The 23,259-nt window shown below is 36.5% G+C and overlaps 1 protein-coding gene across 1 annotated transcript in view; it reads right to left on the bottom strand.

Annotated features, from left to right (window-relative positions):
• Window positions 1–1,161: 1,161 nt before the first annotated feature.
• Window positions 1,162–23,259, bottom strand: part of Satb2 (SATB homeobox 2) — a 171,008-nt gene continuing 148,910 nt past the window's right edge. Inside the window, exon 11 of the mRNA XM_027925025.2 lies at window positions 1,162–1,629. Within this exon, the coding sequence (XP_027780826.1) occupies window positions 1,168–1,629 (462 nt within the window). The 3' untranslated portion in view covers window positions 1,162–1,167. The remainder of the gene's footprint in view (window positions 1,630–23,259) is intronic.

Here is a 23,259-nt window from a genome sequence, read left to right as displayed (position 1 = left end):
ACCGGGCAGCAATTTCTTTCCTAACTTAACATTACATTGAACTATTTTTCTATTAAAAAAAAACAAAAAACAAAACAGCAACAACGAACAACTTTTAAATGAGCAGGCTTAATAATTTTAAGATCTGAAGCCACAAGCAGGTAAATAAATTTCACAACAAAATGTGGCTCATAGAATGAATTCCATCTGTCCAATGTCAAAAATGTCATCTATCAAGACTGCACTAAATGGACAAGTTTCCTCTGCACTTAATTTCAGCTTTACTTATCTGGAATTCTTCAGAAATGCATCTGTTTACTACAGTGATGACAAACTGAATAACGGAACGTAGCGAGTCATTTTATTGAGTTATTGTATATGTTCATTGTGTCTTTCTGAGTAATTTGACTTATATTGTTTGAATGTGCCCTGATTTTTTTCACTTTACTTTCTTCTTTTCTTTTTTTTTTTTTTTCTTTTTTAGCAGTGTTGATTTATTTTGTTAAATACATACCTCAAAAATTTTACCCATTAAGCTGCCAGATAGGAAGCCATAGAATAAAAAAAAAAATCAGGGACAAACACAAAAAAATAAATAGGAATTCAAAAATAGTCACCCCACCCTGAGAGCAGGCCGCAGTTTATCAAAAAGCCAAAGCGACTCACTGTGAAGTGGTTTTTTTTAATACATAAACAAGTCTTTTCTTTAAGAACTCATTTCACAGTCTATTCTTTCAGATTGTAAAGTTCTCTGTCCCATGCAATTTCAATATATATATGTAAATATAGAGATATATACATATACATATACACACACACTTGTAGCTTCCTTCATTTATTTCGTAGGTCTTCTCATCCTAGAACTTGCCTGATGTCTCTTCCGTAAGTGCAAGGATAACGAAGGCAGAGTCTCCTGTGATTACAATTACTATGGTCCAGTCAACTGTAAAAGTGTAACACTTTAGTGTCTTTGCCAAGGCGATGTCTGATTCAGAAATACTGAACTTATTCAGTCTATCGGTGTATCCTGTGCAACAAAGAAATGTCATAAAGAGTAAGAAAAATAAAACAGACATAAAAAGACAAAAATAAAATAAAGCCAAAAAAATTTTTTTTTTTTTTTTTTAAAAGAAACTAAAACAGAAAATCCTTGGACCGGGGTATTGCTTTGCCTGGTAGGAGTTCACATTATCTCTGGTCGATCTCAGCAGGCGCAGCCTTGCTTTTCTCGGCGCCTTCCTCCTCGCCCTCCACTTTGTACATCTCCTCGGAGCCCTCCTCGCTGTCATTCTCCTCAGACTCGGTCAGCAGCTCCTCGTCCTTATACTCGGCCACGTCCACCGCAGAGCCCAGGTGCTCCTTCAGCTTCCCATGGTGTTTCACGTGGTACCTCTGGTTCTGGAAGAACTTGATGATGGTGTGTTTGGGGAGATCGAGCTGGGCCGAGAGGGTGTGGATGGCTTCCTGGTCAGGGTACAGGCCGACATCATGAATAAAGCTTTGGAGGATCCCCAGGGCTTCTAAGGAGATCTTTGTGCGAGATCTGGGCTTTTTGGCACAGCTGTCTTCGGTGGGAGGAGGTGGGGGAGGCGCTTCTTCTCGGGGAGGGGAACTCTCCTTGGTTGGCTGTGACTGCTGTCTGTGAAGGACCTGATAAATAAAAGAGGGGGAAAAACGAACATTTGACTCATGATTTTACCTTTCAAAAGTCACCAGCCCACTGCAAAAAATGTGCAATCTAGAAATCTACTTAGGCTGCAGTCATTTGTAAAGTCAAATTTTGGAACACCTAAACAACGTCTGGAGATGGGCAGGATCTCATCTATAGGACAAGGGCTCAACTCTAGTCATGTCTCCCAGCATTTAAATTCTGAGGCACAAAGAAGCTAAGTCACTTGCTGCCCAAGGTCATCTAAATTCAAGCAACCTGGCTTCAGAGTCTTCCCTACCTTTAACCACACCAAGAGATGCCACCTCTCTGGAAGCTAATGACAAAGACTGGACATGGAGGAAAACTGTGCTCTACAATAAGATCCCAGAGGCTCAAGTCTAGACTTTTCTACTTAGCTGGGTGTCCTTGGGTAAGTCACATCTGTGGACTTCAATTCCATCATTTACAAAGGAAGGATAAGAAACTGACTCCCAGGAATGTTGTAAGTATTGATTTTTTGTATTGAATGGCACAAAGGATATAAGCAACAGTGTTCTTAAATTAGGGATAGGCAAATTTTTTCAGTAAAGGGCCAGAGAGTAAATATTGTTGACTTTGCAGGACTACACAATATCTTACACAGTTCATCAACTCTTTCCAATCTAAGTAAGGAAGCATGGGTGTGTTTCAATAAGGCTGAATTTGGCCTATGATCATAGTTTACCAGTAGATCATAATCACAAGCACCAACAGACTCATAATTATTCTTCAAGTGTTAGAAATAGTTGGGACTTGAACTAGAGAAATGAATCCTTTGTACAATCAGGAATAACTATTTTCTTTTAGTCTTGACTTTGATCCTTAAACAATATACATACAATTTCAAAATCACTTTTCTAGTTTTCACAATTTAAATAATTTATCTTTTATTTCTACCTATTCATCATTCATGTAAAAAGATTCTACCCAGGTAATTTTACTCTTGATCTTCACCATTACTGCTTCACCACTGTTTCTCTATGTGAAAGGTTTCTCTATGTGAAAAAATTTCCCATTCTAATATTAATTTATTAACTCCTCAGTCTGACTAAAGAAAGAGAGGGATATGGGGAGACCATCAGACCTCTCACCACAGGTTTGTGACAGGGACTTCGTGGAGAGGGAACATGACATCAGGTGAGGAACCTCAGCATTGCACACACCTTAACAACTCCAGCACATCATATAAGTAGAAGGCTACCATGACTGTACCTAGTAAACTGTGTGGGGTCACCTCCAGAGGCAACTGCCACACTCTCTATGCTCAGACCTTTTAGAATAGTGAGTCTAACCTTTGAAAAACACATTTCTTCTTTTACCAGACTCTCATATTTTATGCAATATTTTTTTCATACTACACCCACAATTAAACATTTTCCAGAGTTCAGGGCAAATCAGTCCAATCAGTGAAGAAAACATGTCTAGTTAAAAATTCAATTATAGCATCATCCACCAACATCCCTACCCACCATCAGGCACTACTCATGTGACCCAACTTTTTTTTCTTTTCCTAAGAAGCACCAACATCAAAGCAAGCAATGAGGGGGGGTGGGGGAACCTCTGACATTTATCCCAGTCTCAGAGGTCTATGATGAAAAATTACTTCCCCATCAAGTGAAAATGTTAGCCTTTTACAGAAGATTTAATAAATATTAGATAAAATAAAGTAACAAGAGAAAAGGTTTCAATTGGTTCAAATAATCTTCTTCAAATAATAATCAAAAGCAGAATGAGAATATCTGTCCTAATGAAAGCTGATGGCTGGTGGCAGAAAGAAGTCTGAAACACAGGGCTGTAAAATGGTGGCACTAACGTCCAAATAATGTTGACCAATTAAAATCAGTGTTCTTAGCATTTTCTTTACCACTTTCAACTAAGAGTAAACTCATGTGGTCTGTTGTGGTAAGCTGGCATCAGCAAAAAAGTGAGACCCGTTACTTCAACATCCTAATTATCCCCGCCAGGGAAAGTGGAGCTGCGTGTGGGCTTGCCCTGCTCATGTTGGCTTTGACAGCAGGAAGGTATTTGCTCTGAAGCCGTGATGTGGGCGACATGAGCAATGCACTAAATAACCTCTGTGGCTGCAGGTGAGGATTGTCATTTTTGGTGAGAAACAAAGAGAAACTGGCATTAGGTACAGAATACATGCTCGAAAGACATATATTCTAGCACGAGTACTCCCTATTAGAGCAATTGCGTTAATTGGAAAACAAAAGAGAATTAAAATGCCCCATTTTCTAAATTATGCTTGCCTTCTGTAGTAAAAGTCAGCATAACGGTTCCATTTAATTGAATAATTAGATTGGTTCTTTAGGGGTTTTCCGTTGTGCATTGGTTAGATTTAAAGAGATTTTCCAAAACTATACTTTGAAGTTACTATAATCTTTCTGAATGATAGCATTTGTTCTTCTCCTTAGGCCCAATCCATTGCACTCCTCCTCCTCCTCCTCCTGACTTCTTAGAACTGAGCATAGAAATACATATGCACAGAAAAAGTGAAATATGAAATAGAGAAAGAACAAGTATAATAGCTATCACTTGCTGAATTCCTATTCTGGGCCATGCAATTCTAAAAACTTTACATGGATTAATCAGAATTTAATCCTACAGTTCTTCATGAAGGTGTTATTTGGATTAGCTGGAAACATACATCATCTCCGGAGAATCCTCTGATTTGGAAATCATAAGCATAGGGAGATGTCAGCCTGAGAAAGTGGGTTTCCAGGGGACACTGGAGGACTAGGAAGATGTTTCTTAAGAGAAATAACATCAAGAGAGATTCTCTAAGAAGTAAAAATGTAGTTTCTGGTCAGGCAGCATAGAATAGTGATTTGGGCGACATGACAATATCTACGTGAAGGTAATTACGTGATAATTCTAGCACCTTCTAACAGAAAAGGGAAAAGCAGTCAAAATATAAAATGACAAAATGGGCATCTCTGAAGTGAAACTGCCTTGTTAGTCACCAAAAAGCTGGAGCAGAGCTTTTTCTCTTATGCTGCCACTTTTCTTTGGCTATAACTCCCTTTTAACCACAATATACATAATATCCAAGATGAAATGATTCCCAAAGTTATCTGTCCCAACTATCTTCATTCCTCCAAAATGTTCTAATTACTCCAGGCAGAGAATGATTGTCTTTAGACAATAATTCCTAACAAAAGCACTGTGTAATGTCCTCTCTAGTCAATTGCTAAGAATCTTCTTAACATCATGTAGTGCGTTCTTTGAGTGGAGTAAGTACTTTGTGCCAAAATGGAGTCCAGGAGTCGAGCTTAATGCCTATAAGACGTCTTCCCTGGGGAGGAAATGGCTCCAGCCACTCTCCTAAAACTCCCAGGAAAAGGGCAAAATCCAGCCAACTTTTCTTCTTTTTCACACATCTTTGACTAAATAATATCAATTCTTTTAGCTCTTCTTCACAAGACAGGTTTCTGAACTCCTGCTTAACTGAATCCTATGTTTTTCTGTCTGAATTTCCCAGAGCATGTTCCCAATTCCCACTTAGTTAATTTGAATGAATCAAGTCTGGTCTGTGTTCCTAGCAAGTGCTTGAAGGGTTGTGTCATTGATTCCTCGTGAATGGACATATTAACTGTCCTGTTCCTAAGCTCATTTGACAGTGCAGAGATATATTTCTGGAGAGTTAATTGTTTAAGTCACTGAATTCACAATTACTTCAACCAAGATAGAGAATGCCCTGCTGACTTGAGAAGAGACATCCTCTTCTACAACTATTTCTGCACACACTCAAGTTGTAGTAATTCTGGGATTTAGCTGAACATCATCCCAACTCCTTATATAAAACTGTCCAAATCTATAGACTTTCCAGTTTCATCCTGTTACCCTTTTTCAAAACAGGCCCAGTGGAGAGGGGAAAATGGCCTATTGGTAGCACCCACTAAAGCTAATTGCACATACACTGCGTAAAAACAGAAATGAGTGCTTTGTCCTCCTAAAAATATGTTTATAACAGTTTTAATCACAAAATCCCCAAACTGGAAGCAACAGAAATATCTACCAATAGATTGGATAAATTGTGGCAAACTCACAAATAGAGCAGTGTGAAACATACTGCTATATGCACCAATGTGGGTAACTATCACAGATTTATTGTTGAGTGAAAGAAGTCAGATAAGAGGAGGAAGACTATATTATTCCACTTATGTGAAAGTCAAGAATGAGTAAAAAACCTAGAAAATACTCAAGGACAGGAAAAAAATAGGAAAAACCCACAATGACAAATGTTAGTATAATGTTTACCTATGAATTCTACTGAGTGAAGGGGTGGGAGATAGACTGCAGGGATGAAGAAAACATTCTCTATATTGACTTGGATGTTGACTGAAAGGATGTACATGTGTCTAAAAGATTATTGAGCTTAAGATCTATGCATTTTCCTGTATGTAAATTACACCATATCAATAAAAAATGCTTAATAGACCTAGTAGTTGACCCTTACCTATTTCTAAGGTACAACACCTCTCCTCCTGTGATTTTCCCAAATAATGAAAGGTATCATTTTGTAAAGATAGCTATCCATTCCTTTTTACTCTTGATCTTTGTACATATCAAAGACCATCAATTCATCCCAGGTTTATTTTGGTTTGAATTTTTCTCTATAATAGTTGAACTCAAATTAATCTAGTCCACAAACTCATTTCTGATAATGCCTGTAAAATGAGTCCTGGAAGCTTTATTTAAAAATCTTTTCCCTTTTCATAGCTTCTGTTTGATTTTCAATATGACAATTAGGGTTCACAGCAGTGAAGCTTCCAAAACAAAATAATAGTAGTGAAATCTTACTATGAGTCTAATACTGGCCTAAATTGCTATTTCGATTTTATGTTATTCTATTTCACAGTAATCCTGGAGGTAGATATTTTTATCCTCAATTTATAATGGGAAAACTGGAGTTCCAAATTTGTTTGAGATACATAGCTTATAAGCAGCAGAATTGAGTTTTTAAAGCAGCTGATTTTAAAGTCCATGCTTTAAACAGTATGTTTTCCTGCCTTCTATGAACAAGATTAGAAATAGAAAAGTTGAAAAAAGTCTCCAGAGTAGACAGACCACAAAGTATTTATTACTACCTGATACTCTAGTAATAAATACTACCTGAGCAATAATACAGCAATACACAGAGGACCACTGTGGGGAGGGAAAGGTATTTTGATCAGGTGACTCCAAGAAGGCTCCCCAAGGAGGCAGCATTGGAGCAGAGGCCTGGAGGAAGTGAGGGACAAGCCAAGAAGAACGCTCTAGATTAAAGGCTGAGAGACAAGAATATATGTGATACATTTGAAAAGCAATAAAAAGTCAGCTTATAGGATCTGTACTGCCCAAGACAGTGGCCACTGGCCACACACAACTATTTTTATTTAAATTAATTAAAGCTAAAAAAGAAAAACCTCAGCTCCTCAGTCACATCAGCCACATTTCTAGAGTTCTGTGGTGTCACTTCTGCACTACCATGCAGAATGGCACAGAGACAGGGTATTTCCATTATCACAAGTACTGTTGGACAACCTGTGCTAGAGAGAAATGACAACTGATAGGTAGCCAGGGCGTAGTACGTGGGGCATTGGCAAGCTACCATCAGGGTGATGCAAAGACTCATAACGAACTGTAACCTAGCCAAAAAGATTGGGAGTTGGAAACTGCTACTATTAGAGAGAAGGGGAATATTCATACATCCACATTCAAAGTAAGAAAAACCCAGCTGGTAATACATTACCAGATTTTCACCAATGTATCACAAATAGCAACATTATCACAACCAGAAGTGTGCACTGATTCTACTATTCTCAAAGGAATGGCTAATTTACATTTAACTGATGGATGCCTTCTTCATCCGTGCTGCTTATCATATTGAAAGTGAGTTACGTTGAAAACAATCAGACTTAACAGAGTAAAAAAAAGCAATGTATCTACTTATCAAGTCTTTATGGAATATCTACAATAATGGAACCTATTAATGTACCCAACAATGAAGGGTTGACAAATAAGTTACGGGACACAAACAAATAGAAAGTTTAAAGCCTAGTAAGTTCCTTTTTATTTATTTACTGCAATCTCTTTGGGCTGAAATATGACACATATGTACATAAATGGACATGAAATTAGCAATGCAGGAAAAGAAGCTGTAAATATATTCAGGGGACATCAACTTCAAAATAAAACCCAGAAAGCTCCCTCTGACCAGTCACAAAGCACAATTATAATATAGACACATGTTGTTTCTCTGCCTTCAAAACTGAAAATTTTGAAAACAAAAGGACCTCATGGTACCATGACAAAAGCTGACTAAGAAAGATAAAGCAGCTCTTCTTAAAGCTCTCAGCGTTCAAATAGATTTTGAAGGCCTCAATGAAAACCAGCTGGGAGCCATGTGTAAAATATAATGGTTCTTGCCTGCAGGGAAGGAAGTAAGATCTTGAATGATTAAGTTTAGGAAAGTATATAATTCACTGTATCATTATGGGGTGAACGGGATTACTTATAATAAGCCAAGACTTTGTGGTCTTTTTTATATAGAGAAAATGAGAAATTATTAAGGAGGTGACTGTATAGGGTGGTGGATCCAATGCTGGAACAGGTTAAAACTGTTTCCCAGGTAACCACACATGCCTCTCCATGACAAGATTCACCCATAGGAGAAAATTTCACCCACAGTGTCTGGGCCTGAAGGATAAGCACAGCAATGGCAGAGGAGAACACAGACAAGATGATTTTTGTCTACATTTATTTTGCATTAATATCAGAATGACTTTGATTTGTTTCATTTCACCTCATCTATGACAACAAAATATAAAATAATGGGTTCAAAGAAGAAAAGCATTCTTCTACTAAAAGTTCCAAGAAAAAATACATTTGACAGTTATGAGAACAATTGGTTGAAAGTTCTTGTGCATAACTCAATTAGAACTTGCTAAATAGATAAGTATATGCTGTTATTTAAACAGTTTACTAGATATAAAGTATAATTAAAGTTTCAACAGTTTAGCTCTACCTTCTAAATATTATTTTTTCCAAAATCAGCATTAGAGACCATTAATTTTGGCCCTGACTTCAGCAGGGAAAACCTAATATTAATGATTAATAACTAATATAAATATTAATGTAATGATGATATATGTGTCTCACCAATTGGGCTGTGAGTTATGTGCTGGTACTCAGTGAGGGCTCTGTGTGTCTTGTTCTGCAGCACTAAACTCATTCCACGTTTTTTTTTTCCTTTACTTTCAGACCAGCTACTATGCCTGTTCAACACAATTATTTATTATTTTGTTTGATATTATCCCTTTTTAGTAAAACTACATCTAATAGGTAAAAATAGTTATCACTAGCTATAGTGATAACTCTAGTGTATATTAAGGGTGGGGATATGCTTTTTTTCATTTGTATGTTAAAATAAAAATGTTATGGCATTACATAAACCATATATAACAGTATATAGAAGTGGTAAGCACAAGTTTTAGGGTTACAAACTTATGAATTCCCCAACCACAACTGCTTAGTAGACTTGTGTCTCTCAGCAAGTTACTCTGAGCCAGTGTTTCTTCATCTATAAAATCTTCCCTGTAGCATTAAGAGGATTAGGTGAGATAATATATGCTAAGTACTTAGTAGAATTTCTGTCATAAGTAAAGTTTCAATAAGTAGTAATTGTCATTTTAAAAATGTGAGGAGGGTTTAAGAACCAGCAGTAATTCGGGGACAAAATTAATGCATTTTTCTATTAATATACTTATAATAAAAAAAATTAGCAACAAATTAAAAAAATCTGTAATTTAACCTAAAAGATCTACAGGTCTACAAATAGGCATGTCTAGTAATGATTTTTCTTATTTCTCTTACTCATATACTCATAGACTAGATTTCTCTTATTTCTCTCACTCATATACTACACATATCTTTGTTCTTAACATGGCACCTAGCACATGGAAGTTACCACTGAAACATGTATCACATGGAATTGAACTTCAAGGTCATAATCCCACTCAAGGTGACACCTTCTATACATACAGTATGACATCCCTGTGGGAAGACATTCATTATTAGCAGTTCTCAAAACATGGTCTGCAGACCCCTGGGAGAATCCCTATACCTCATATTTTCATAGTAAAACTAAGATATTATTCACCTTTTTGATGGTGCTGAAATTTGCACGCATAGTACAAAATAATGGTGGAAAACTGGCCAGCAGCAATCAAGGCAGTGGCATCAAATGGTACCAGTAGCTGTGGTGTTCATTCTTGCAAGTTCATGGCAACAATGATGCTACTTTCATGTAAGAATATCCCTAATACAGCAGTAAAATTGTATTATGTATATTAAAGCTCAACATTGGAGTATATACCTGTTTAATACTTGGTGTGAGGAAATGAGACATTCACATAAAGCATTTTGAACCATACCCAAGCAATATGATTGTCTTGACAAAGCACTCATTCTCTAAGAAGAATGTTTGGGTTGCAGTTGTTTGAGTGGCAGGAGAAGCAGTCGCCTTTATCATGGAATACCATTTTTATCTAAAAGAACAACTAACAAAAATTGTATTCAGACTTGGGTATTTAGCAGACTTTTTCTTAAAAGCAAAGTAAGCCTGTCATTTCAAGAAAAAAAAAATCTTATAGTATTGTTTGCCAGTGATAAAATTTGACCTTTCAAGAAAAAATTAGAAACTTGGAAAACTTATAACTGCCACCATAAGCCTAATAGCTTCCCAATACATCAAGATTTCTCTAATGATACTGGTGATTTAACAAAATGTTTTTAATTTTCTTTTTAAAGATGTTATACAATGAAATGTATCAAAATTTGTAAGATCTGCATAAAAGAGCAAAGTAACATTTTCCAAGTGATCAATGCATGATGTTGCAAAGTCATGAATCAGTAAAAGATCCATTCAAAGTACAAGATAGACCAATGAATACACTAACAGACTAGGAAAGTATGAAGTGTTCAATACGGTTGCAGATTCAATTCCACTTTGCAACTAACCTTCAAGGAATTGCCACTTATAAAGTTTTTCTATAGTTATCAAAGAAGAATTTTGTAATTATCTAGAAAGGCTATTAAAATATTTCTTCCTTTTCTAATTACATGTTTGTCTGAGGCTTGATTTTCTTCATTGACTTCAACCAAAACCACATATTAAATTAAATGCAGAAGCAATTATGAGGATTCAGTTGCCTCTCATTAAAATACAGTACAATATTTGCAAAAAAACATATAAAACACTGTTACTTTTCCATTTGTTTTAGAATTATAGCTATATTTTCAGAAAAATATATCATTCAATGTATGCATATTATCTATAATTATTTTTAAATTAGTAAACAGTTTTTAAATTTCTAAGAATTTCTAACACGGTAATAGTGATACATATATACATATAAAACAAAGTCTTGGGATGGTCAATAGTAACAGTATAAAGTGGTCTTGAGATCAGAACAGTTGAAAACTCTCATTACTATGTGAATCACACATAGCCCTACCTCCTTCTAAAGATAACCAGGCACTTTACTGTAAAATTCAGAAACACCCTGCCTTGAACCAAATTACCTAGAAAGCCCTTAGAGAACAGGAGTAGGGGAAATTACACATGCATGATTTGCCTCTTAACTTTATCATTCATTTTCACAGGCAAAACATATTCTCCCAGGCATACAACTCAGCACTATTTCTAACTTCAAATGATGTTACTTGAGTTGGTTTTTATGGTTGTAATTTCACATCCTAACATTATAAGACTTATTAAAAACTATGGTTTAGTCTTGTTGCTTTTTTGGGATTGTACAGTATCCTAAGGTCAAAACTCAGGAAATCTGTTATTAAAGAAAAAAAAAAAAGGTATCCATGAAGTGATGACAAATTGCAGACTACAGGTGTTAGATTACATTTTGACTCCAGGCAGGTTTAATATAAGTTGGTTTCCTTTTACAATTGCTTTTAGCACATATCACTATAGGAAGGGGATTTTAAAAGAGAAAGAAAGGATAAAGGGGAAAAAAAGTGGTGCTCAATAAAAGAAGACCATGTCAAAAGAAATCAATACAAACAAGCAAAATGGTAGGAAGTCTAACATGGAAATATGTGTTCAATTTCATCCAGCCTTAGTCTGTGTTTCCTTTAATACTGTAACCAAGATACTACTGCAAGACTGTGTATGTTTTTAATGCAGTTTAATAATTGCTTCTCAAAATAAACACTCTGGTCAAAGATAAAAGCATAACAACACTGTGACACAATGATCTGTTAAAATGAACTTGGGTGTTGGAGGAAGCATGGATCTTGAAACAGCCTTTGGTATATATCATTTCCTCTTCAGTAATAAATTGAGAACAACTATACCAACCACTTTGGTATACTCTGGGATAAAAAACAAAAAGTGCTGCAGTCATTAACCTGATTATTGTGAGGGTCAAAATCCTTCAACACTAACGAGGGGGGAGAGTTAGCTACTTCTCAGCTGTAACCAGGTGAACTGATAATTAGCAGGGCTGGGATGAGTATCCAAACCTTAATCAAACAGACACCAAGAGGGCACAGACAACAGTCCTCTTTCCATGGAGCATGGGTGCATACTGAACCTAATAACAATTTTACCCTTGCTATTAAAAAAGCAGGGTTACTGCTCATTTAGGGCAAATGCAACAAAACCATTTCACACACATGAAAAACAGAATCCACGAGAGGTTCAGGAAGAGTGTCTCATAAGCACGCATGCATCCTTACGCCTGGGAGAAACTGCTCCCTGTTCCACCCTCTCCAATCTCCCTTGCCTTCCATCCATGAGCTTTCACATTCTCCCTGTTCCCACATACCTCCTCCAGACTATACCATTGTCTTCCCAGAACACAAAACTTAACCTAAATATTCACAGACAAGGCCTGTTGTTTGAAGGTCATATTCGAAACACAGATAATACTGAAGTGTCTTCTAAAGATTTTATATTTGTGTTAAAATGAGCAAAGAGTAGAATGGAAATGACAGGGCTGATGGTTACCTCTGTGAGTCTGACTTTTAAATGAATATAGGACTTGGTGTATTGGACTAATGCAGGAAAAGAGTGGCTTTGGCACTAGCCTGAATGAGAGAAGAGGCTCTTAAATAGTTAAAGATAAACAGGGTAACTAAATGAGGAGCACAAAAGTTTAAAATGACTTGGGTCCTAGGAATTCAAAATGGTATTAAAAGAACTAACCTGGAGATTCATAATAGCTCATCAATGGCAAAAGACCAAGCATGAAAGATGTGCAAAAGGTTCATGATAAGAATGACTCATTAAAATTCTTGAACAGTTAATTTTGTTGGCTGAATAATTCTCACTTGAAATAAAAATGTGAACCCAATCAATGCTAGTGATACATGATTTGTGAGCTCTGAAATTTTGATTTTTTTTAAATCAAGAAAACGGTGATGGCACCAGTGACATCACAATGATGTTGTTTTCCAGCTTCTTAAAGGATAGACTTTGGATTATTTAAGGAGAAAGGGTGTTTGGATTGGATTCTTTATTTGAATGAAAAAGTGTGTGGGGGGGGAAAGGTAACCCATGTGTCTGAGGCCTCACGTCAGTCTCTTTAGAATCCCATGATCGGCCACATTTCCTGTATATTTTTAACAGTTCGGGAACTCAGAACAATCTGACAATTATAGTTAGTGAAAATATTAGATGCTCACCAATAAAATACTACCTCAGCATAGTTTTTGCTTTCTGGATGTAACCACTTAATAACAGGACTTCAGAAAACTGCACTGTGTGAATCAAACACATAAAAGTACAAATATTCCCTTTATAGAAAGCAAATCTTAAGCAGTATTTTATAATCAGCTACTCTGGTAAAAGACAAAATATCTGGCATTACCACACCACTGACAGATTACAGTTTATTATACCCTGAAGTCTGAACTGGGTAAACAAAGTCAAATGATCAAAGAAGAGTTTTTCCTCAGCCCATAAGGCAGTGGTCATTGGGCTCCAGGGAATGACAGTAGAGATTCCTTGTGGCTTAATGCTTAAAAGGTGTCAAATGAGGCTTTATCAAACACACTCTTTAATTTTCCACATCATTTAATTTTATCAGATACTGGCCTCCTTGGTATTGTTTTCGTTCAAGAGAAAAAGAAATGGAGCTGGGCACAGTGGCCCATGCCTGGAATCCCAGCAACTCCAGAAGCTGAGACAGGATGGTCACAAGTTCAAAGCTAGCCTCAGCAAAAGTGAGGCCCTAAGCAACTCAGTGAAACTCTGTCTCTAAATAAAATACAGAATAGGGCTGGGATGTGGCTTAGTGATCGATTGCCCCTTAGTTCAATCCCGGGTACACCCCTCCCCCAAAAACAGAAATGGAAAAATGAAATGATATGAGATATTAGTTACCAAAAACTTACAGGCTGTCAATTCTAGAGTATTCTTTTCAATTCTAAACCACTTGTCATTAGTTACAGAGATGCTGATTTTACATTTTCCACATTAATGATCTTCCTAAAACAGGGTAAGGGTAGATTTTTTGATTCTACATTTTGTGTCAGGCACACCTGGGGAGACATGGAAAGTTGAAATAGCCAAACACATGAATCCCTCAAGAAAATGAGTTTTTTTTTTCTCTCAGGGTGCGATCGATGGCTGATCCCTGGGAGGAGAAACCTCAGTTCTTGATTCCCCAGAGCAAAGTAACTAGACTGGCAATTCCTTTTCCCACAAGAAAGATTCCAGTATTGAAGCTGCAGATGACCAAGATATTCCCAGAAGGCCAGTTACTCAGCATCCTTATCTCCTCAGATCCACAGAGCAAGTCCAATTTTGTCTCCACGCCACATTGCCTTGGCTTTTCGGAGCATATTTGCTCACTCTGGGTAGGTCGTCCTCAAAAGCTGGAACTGTCAAGTCATTATACTTTCAAATGTGAATTTGCTTAGGGGTAGATTTAATTTAATAGCTGAGAACTCAGTACAAAACAAACATACTTAGAAATGACATTAGCAGGGAATTAATCATTAATGCTCTCAACTGGTATTCCAGACTAACCCCTTCAGGTTGCCCCAGCCAAGATCATAGAGATCTCAACCGACGGCTGCTTCTTAAACTCCACATCTAGTCAATCCCATGTACTGATGATGATTCTTTTTAGACAGTTTTTGAATAAATATTCCCCTCTCTGTACTGCTATAATTCAGACCCTCATAATCTCTCGCCTGAATTACCATAACTTCTCCCAGAAGTCCTCCCTGCCATAGCCAACGGAGTATCTTGCTAAAGCCTAACGTGACCTTCAGACTGGACAGGGTTTCTTGGGTGTCCTAGGAAACTCTGAACCTGGCAGCAGCTTGTGCTTCTGTCCCATCTTGTTCCTTGTTCCTGGCCTTGCAGGTTGTGCACCAACCACATTCACGTGGTTCACATCCCCACCTTTGCGCCACTGTTCTGTTGTCCCCCTTTCTGGAAAGTTCCTCTAATGGCAAATTTGGTAAGTGACCCTTAACAGCACTATTTCTTGGCAGTCTCCTGGGTCCTCCAACTGGCCAGGTTTGGGATCTGCATAACCCTTTGAGGTTTTCTGTCCTTATATGTTGTATCATGGTCGTCCATTCTCGTTCCTCTCTCCACAGTGTCAAGGCACCATGCTTCAAATAAACAACTGAAACTCAAAACTTCTTAAATGTCCATAATTCTTTTGTACTGGCAATAGTCATATTAGGCAAACTGAAAGTTTTCTGACAATTTAGAACTCATCTAAATAGCTCTAAGGGGGGAAGGTAGCAAGTCCACATGGGCACTCATTAAAAATTATACTTATTCCTGGGAAAAATGGAATTACACTTAGTTTATAGTTATTTATTATAGGCACTTGTACAGTTTGCATAGGCTAATAATCTCATACAGTGATTCATGAAGTTCTCTAATTTCAAAAAAAATTACCTAATTGAAAATTACTTATACTGAAAAGATAAACATATATGGCATCATTGCTCTGAAAGATGAAAATTGACATATCTATCCTTTTGCTTCATTTTCCCTCTCCCCAACTATTTCTACTATCACTAGAACTCCAAAGGTCTGCAGCACTTTCTATGACAAGAAAATTTGCTGGAAGCAAAACAACAAATAAAAATTGGAGAATCCATATAAGACAAAGAATTAAACTGAAACATAATTTATAGAAGCTAGAAGTACTTCTTAAAACTGGATCATACGGATCACAATAAAATCTCAAGATGATACTGGCTCTTGACTGAGTAAAATATGAGAGGATGTTGTCTATGTACAAAACCCTGAGTGTCTTGTCCAAAACAAATATTAAATGCCAAAATTATTTTCTTTGGAGTAGAATGAATAAAGTTAACCTGTGTGAAGAACCAACAAAGAAAGTAACAAAATTAATTCAAAGTATATATTTGTTGCTCTTACTTTGATTCAACCTCTATTGCTCTAACATGACACATTTCAAAGTAAGCGAAGCAAATGGTTTAGATTTCGAGCCATAAACTATTTCTACTGCATCTTGCCTGCCTTTGTAGCTTATTTATATTTTATCAAAATCTGTTTTTTAAAAATATTCAACTAAAACTAAATAAATCATGGATGTTAAGCACAGAAACTCTAGAAACCAAATATAAGCCATCTTGCTTATACTTAGATCAAAAAACATTTTGGCATTAAAGAACATTTTTGTTTTAAGGTACAGTGCTTCTAAGGTATTATATAATTACCATTCTGGAGAGCATAGTTTCTAGCTTTGTCAGGTCCTCTGTTGGAATTATAATTCCAGACTGAGCAGAGAATTCTATCAAAACTCTATTATCATATTAAAACACTTGATCATGTGTGCCTTCAAGAATCCCAACTTTCTATTTCTGAGAAGAGAACAGATTTAATGAAATATTTTTAAAGTAGAGCTGGTAAAGAGAATATTTGCGACAAGCACCGCCAAAAAGGCAATTCATATGACAGACACAGAAAAGGCAAAATTTACCACATGTACTGGAGCAATGGGCATTAAATAATCATCTCTGAATAAACTCTTTACAAATCAATACAGTCCTATTGGTCTAAACTAAGAATGGTATTGCCTAAAGGAAATCTCTAAGGTCAACCAGCAATTAACTGAAAGGTTTTGATTGAAAATGCTATTGACTGCTTTCATATCAGACAGCTTCCTGGTTATTATACTTCATGGGCTAAGTAGGTGCCAAGACATTAAACTGTCAATAATCTATTAATACTCGACCCTTGCGCTCACTCTCCCTCAATCTGCAGGCAAATATATTCAAGCCAAGTACCTGTTTAGAACTAATGCAAATTCCCCAATCCTGACATGGAAATCATATCTTCATTACCCTTCAGTTTAAATGCCGGATAGTGTTGACAGAGTAGGAGAAAAATATGCACATAAGAAATGCTTATTCAGACAAGTTAAACTAACATTTGCTTTTTCAGGGATTGAAGAAGGGATAGAGAACGTGTCCTGGAACCGGACTTTCTTTCTAAGTCACATTTAACAGTTTCTAAATGGAGTATAATAAACACTTTACAAAGAGAAATGAGAAGTCCTTTAGAGAAAGGCTTATAGGTCCCTGCTGCTCAGCATCTGGGCAGCAGTCATACAATGTGGAGTGGGGGGAGAACTTTTAATGAATTTAATAGAGAAAAGCACTTTAATTAAATGCTGTCAAAGTGGATTGTATTAATGACCATACACAGAGGAATTTAAAGCCAGCCAAGTTTATTTAGCAAATAGAAACTGGGCTTTCGAAGGCTGCAAATATTTATGTTTCCGCAGTTGCAGTACATCTAGAAGATGATGGTGCCACATGAAACCATTGAGTTATTAGATATGATTTTATTTATTGTGTATTATTAAAGTTTCAAAGGCCTCAGGGGAGTCAGTTTCATTTTCAAAATGAAACACTGCATTTGATCAGAAAGGGTTAAGAAAGGCAAGTACTGTCCCTTGGTTTTCTTCTGTTGCCTAGAACTTTGATGCAGGTGAGTGGTTAGTAGAGACAGCCATTTTTAGGTTCAGCCAGTCCAGATTCGTTTCATTGAATGGTAGTGACAAAGAAATCAATGACAGTATTTCTCCTGACTCCCCCCCTCCCAACACACACACTTCATTTTCAGTGACTTGCCACTAAACATAATTCATTCTATTATATATAGTAATAAGCTGAAAAATGACAAAAGCTCTTAAAAATCTCCATGAAAATTTGGTTGCCATAACTTTCTTAATCAGAAACATGAATAGCATAAATTCTACAAAGTAAAAGGTATCAAATGTTTGACTTGGGGCAACAGGAAAAAAAGGGGTCTTCCTCAGTATCTTCTATCTGGAGGCTGACCACAGAACAAACCTATTATTAATGATAGAATTTTAAAAATAAACAAAGAAAACATGAGCTTTAATGCATGAAAGCTGTAAAAGATTGAAAAGCTGGTCTGGCTGGAAAAATACTGTGTGTGTCAGAATGATTTTCTCTACTTTTTGTAAAAATGTAATTATCCATGATACGCTATTATCCATGATAGGCTACAAGGATGAGGGCTCTCAAGGAACTCCACTGGAAACTGAGGATTCGCCTTTGGTCTTTGGTCTCTGACACCACCGTGTCTGAGAGACCATAAACCCTGGTAGTGATTTACCACATCCTTCGTGCAGTTATATATACACCCTTCCAGTCTGTCTTTATATTTTAATTCAAAACATGAGAAAGGGGCAGAAGGGAAACGTGAGGATAGGAGAGAAAAAAAAACAAACATAAAACCCAGCACCTATTTCCTTTCAAGAACAGAATAATGGTCACAAGTGGAGACTCTCAACTTTCTAAGCAAATAATCTAATTTTTAATCCTCCCCCCGTCCATGATATTTATTAATATCACATGTCTGATCTGTGTCTTTGTAGTTCTGGAACTTATAAGTAACTTTGCTTTTCCCATCTGTGCCAAGATGTTTCAGACTAGTCTTTGAAATGCTGCAAATGCAGATGAATAATGACATAAAATAGGAACTGATTACATAGACATTCTATATATGAGGAATGGCAACACAGAACACAGATGACATTACATGTTCATGTAGCATAATCTACTACTCTGCTTCACACATGCAAATACATGGAGATCACTGAAGTACACAGCATAACAGCTCCAGTCTCTCTGTTCTAGCAACTCAAAATATATGGGTTGACTTCTTGCATATAAAGTGACAAGAAAACTCTCCTGGTACACCCATGGTTCCAATGTGAAGATATATCAAGGAATTGTCAACTGATAGAACACACTGATACATTTGATCCAGATTATGTTTTACAAGCCAAAGAATCAGTCACTTTGCTTCTCTTTTGATTACTAAGAAAGTAATTGTTAACTTACCATGTGTACTGTTGGTTTTAGCCTCTCTCTCTCTCTCTCTCTCTGGGAGGTTTTCATTTTACATCTTTACTCAAATAAGGATTTGAGTAAAAATCAATTTTTACTCAAATAAGAATTCCTCCCATAAGTATACTCCCAAATTACACCTATCTGGAAATATTGAACATTGGTCCACCACAGTTCCTCTCACTTTTCTGTGGCTATACTTTTGAGTATACTGCTGACATGAATTCCCAAAAAATGAGTTGAGAAAAACTACATTTTAAAAAATCCCTTGTGTGTGGACTTTGTACTTACATAGCATGTGCTCACCTTAGCATGCCATTCACTTAATTCATAACAGTAATAGGGAGACCTTTCCATATCCACATATATTTATCTTAAGTATCTGCATCATAGATTTTTATCTCCAAAAGTTGAAAGTGTTTTTAAAAAAACTGAATCCTCATTTTGAGTTCAGTTTGTCATATCAAAATAAGTAACTCTCACAATAATTTGTCCCTTAGTTTTCAACTTAGAGTCCTCAAATCTGAATGACTGATGCCAAAAACAATCACAGAGTATGGACTCATTATGCTATACAATTCTGAAAAATGTATCCAACCAGATGCTCAGGTGAACCTTGTATATTTATACAGAACAATATAAAGACAAATCTTGAAATGAAGAAATAAATTGAAAGGATAGTACAAAAGGGAAAGAGTAGAACAATTGTTTTCTATACATACATATACGTATGTGTGTTTGTGTGTGTATAGTGGTATAGTGAACTGTAGTAATACCAGTCATTCAGTTCTTAAAACATCTGACCATTGTTTCACACAATAGTTTTCAGCATATTTTGTTTATAAAAAATGAAGACATGAATGGCCACAGAGCTTAAAACGGAAAAAAACTGGTCTATTCAGTGCTGTGCTGGTAAATGTTTAACAACTGGCTTTCTGGAATGAAAGGCCCCAGTTGGATCTTTTGCCAATATCTGTGAATAATCCCACCACCATCAGTTTCATACTATCAATGGTGTAACAATCAGTTTTCAAAATTCCTAAAAATTTAACCACCAGTTCCTGTGGGCTGGTATAAGTCCACTCCAGTGCACCCTGAGTCTACTGTAGAAAGAGATAACACGTCCCTCCTCCAACAAGCCATCTGCTGCTTCTCAGACCTGCTCACTGGAATCCCTTTGCCTGACCTGACTTACCTGTCATTTTCCCAGCCCCAAAGTAATCAGGATGACCCCCACGGGATATTCAATTCCACAAGAGATTCTACATGAGAAGGTGAAGGGTTATATGATTTACAGTGAATTAGATCTAGAAACAACTTGTGAAGAAATTGAACTTGTGACCTTAGAGCTGTCAAACCTATCCAGTTTGCTTGATCTCCCATTTTTAGGGTCAAACCGAGTAATAATAAAATAAATGAATTTCAGAACTTTGGCAGTTTTCCTTTAATTGAAAATGTGCTTTTCTATCATTACAAGGGGAAGTTCCAGACTTCAACTTAATAAAAATCAGCAGTAGTTTTCAGCTACATTAGATTTCCACACTAAACAGAAACAGCTGAAAGGCCACAGTAGGTAGGTTTGGCTGCAATAGTTTAAAACTCGGTGGCTGACTTTCTCTTGCAACTGTCATAACTATCAGTCATAAGAAAATCAACTGGATCTCTGAGTCCAGTAATATAAAGTGTTCATAATCTGTGATGTTATTGCTAGTTTGCTATTCCAAATGCATTTGAAACTCCTAGGAGCAATGTGGTTTTTGTTGTTGTTGTTGTTATTTATACACTCATTAAAATACTGAAATGGGAATCAGAAATGGATAAACCAACCCACAGAATGAATGCTTCAGATAAAAAGTGTCTCTGAGATCATTTAATTCATGCTATAACCATTTACAGAACACTAGATGGAAACGAAACACAGAGAAATGCCTTCTCCAAATTCACGCACTCAGCCCTGGACTGGAGCCATGTCACTTACTGGACCCTTTTCTTTAATGTATCATTTTTTCCCTTCTCATTGGGTCATAGGTTCATTGACAGAGAGATAGAGAATAATTTTTATTCTTTATAAGATGCTCTGGTTTCTGAAACAATGCATAAGAGCTTTAGAGAGCAACAAACACATGGAAAAAGTTTAAATATTTGGAAAATGCTATGGTTTAGATGAGTACCCCACAAGGGTCCATGTGTTAAAGAGCTGGTCCCCTGGGTGATGCTACTGGAAGGTGGTAGAACATTTAGGAGATGGTTCCTTATAAGAAGTCCTCAGGTCACTGAGGGCATGTCCTCCAAAGGTATTGTGGGACTCCTCTATTCTTTTCTCTCTTCTGTGTCCTGGCCCAAGAGGTAAGCATTTTGCTATACCATGTGCTCCAACCATGATGTGTTGCCCTAACCAATTGCTTTGAACCAATGGGGCCACTTGATCTTGGACTGAAACCTCCAGAACCATGAGCCAAAATAAATCTTTTTTCTTTAAAGTCAATTTCTTTATAAGTCAATTTCATCAGAGTGACACAAAGCTAACTAATATAGGAACTCTTTACTTAAAAGTCATACCACACTTAGGCTTAAGCAAATCCCGGCCATCTATTTTAAATGTACTTTTAAAAGTTTAGACCATAAAACCTTGATCTGAAAAGAAGCAATTATATTTGTTTCCACCATTACATAAGTAAGACATCAAAATTTTTCAAAATTAAAATCAACTGTTATATTTACCATCAGGCTCTAACCCTGTGGCTTTCAATTGTGAACTATAACTTGTTTTACAATTTGCTGTGAATAGTCCTTCAAGTGATATGTTTCCATCAATCGTTAAAATCATAAAGTTTATATTTGTCTTACTTTCTTTTTTTTTTCTTTTAATTAGAACTGACTCTATATTCTTTCTACAATGATGCTACACTTTCTACTATTCATAATGTCCGTCCACTCTGGTTTCTTTACATATGTAGAAGGGAAAGAGGTAGAATTCCAGGTGATGACACCAGGAATGAAGTCACTCACAAGAAGTTAACCCATGTTATTCTCAGCATAGAAGACCCAGCCAAGAGTGTCCCAAGATCTTAACAAATTCTGCATCTTTGCTCTCCCTGTCACCATAAGTAAAATCCTTAAAAGTCTGTACTCTCATTTCTTTGCTAGCCCATAAGCAACTCAAGACCAGATAATATTTCTGTTCCTTTGAGTCCATTATAGGTGAACACAGAGCTGTAGTTATAGATGCTTATTTAATGCTAGAGCAAAGGGACTCAAACATAGTTGCCACAAGGCAGCTTCAGAAATTCATGGATTCCAATCTGCTTCAACTTCAGCAGAAGTCCCAGAGATTGCACAGAAGCTCAGTGGTCTTTTTTGCTTTTTAAAAGTTTAAATACATTAAGGAAAAAAGAATAGTAACCAACTTTTTTTTATACTCAGTGGCACTTTATTATGCCATACAGAGGAATTTTATTCAGAACTAAGAAGAAAAGTTCTCACTTTTAAATAACTTATAATGGCTTTTAAAAGATTTTTAAATGTAGAAAGGACATAATGAAGCAAAACAGCTCTGAGTCTCTCAATCTGTCTCAAACAATTGTATAACATGCAAACAACAGAGGTCAGGCATGCTCTCAGATCTTGCTGTTGTAAAATGTGCTGAGACAACCCTTGTTAACTCTGGGTTCTTTTGAATAAATATTATTCCCTTTATCCTCAAGATTAATCTTACTAATGCTCAGATTCTATTGACATTTCTCAGGCGCTTACATACAAACACCATCTCATTTAAATCTCATTTCATTCCCATAAATTTGAGGGTTGTTATGACTATTTCCAGAAATTTTATGTGGCCTCTGCAATATCAGAGCTCCAATTCCAGTGGTAGTCCTAGAATTTAAACCCAAGTCTTCTGAAGCTAGAGTGGACTTCCCTCTTTTTCATCTTGGTTCTGGCAAAGCTATAGTTTCAGTCTACTTGGATGAGATCTTTGACAATTTATATCACTTAAATTTTATAAGAAAGGAATAAAGGTTAAAAGAAATGTAATTTTCATTTGGACCTTCAATTTTTATTGAGACATTTTAAAATCGAGCAGTTCAAAATGTTTTATCCAGGCTAAATTAGCAGGTATTTGTGGATCAAGTTATTTCAGTTTTATCAGGTTCCCCATAGGTAGCTTCACAAGTCCCAGAAAGGTAGCGGGGGCTGAGTTCCCA

Source organism: Marmota flaviventris, chromosome 11 (assembly GCF_047511675.1).
Source record: "Marmota flaviventris isolate mMarFla1 chromosome 11, mMarFla1.hap1, whole genome shotgun sequence".
In the NCBI taxonomy this organism is placed as follows: domain Eukaryota; kingdom Metazoa; phylum Chordata; class Mammalia; order Rodentia; family Sciuridae; genus Marmota; species Marmota flaviventris.
Note: the sequence above shows the minus strand (reverse complement) of the source record. Positions and strands in the feature narration are given on the sequence as shown.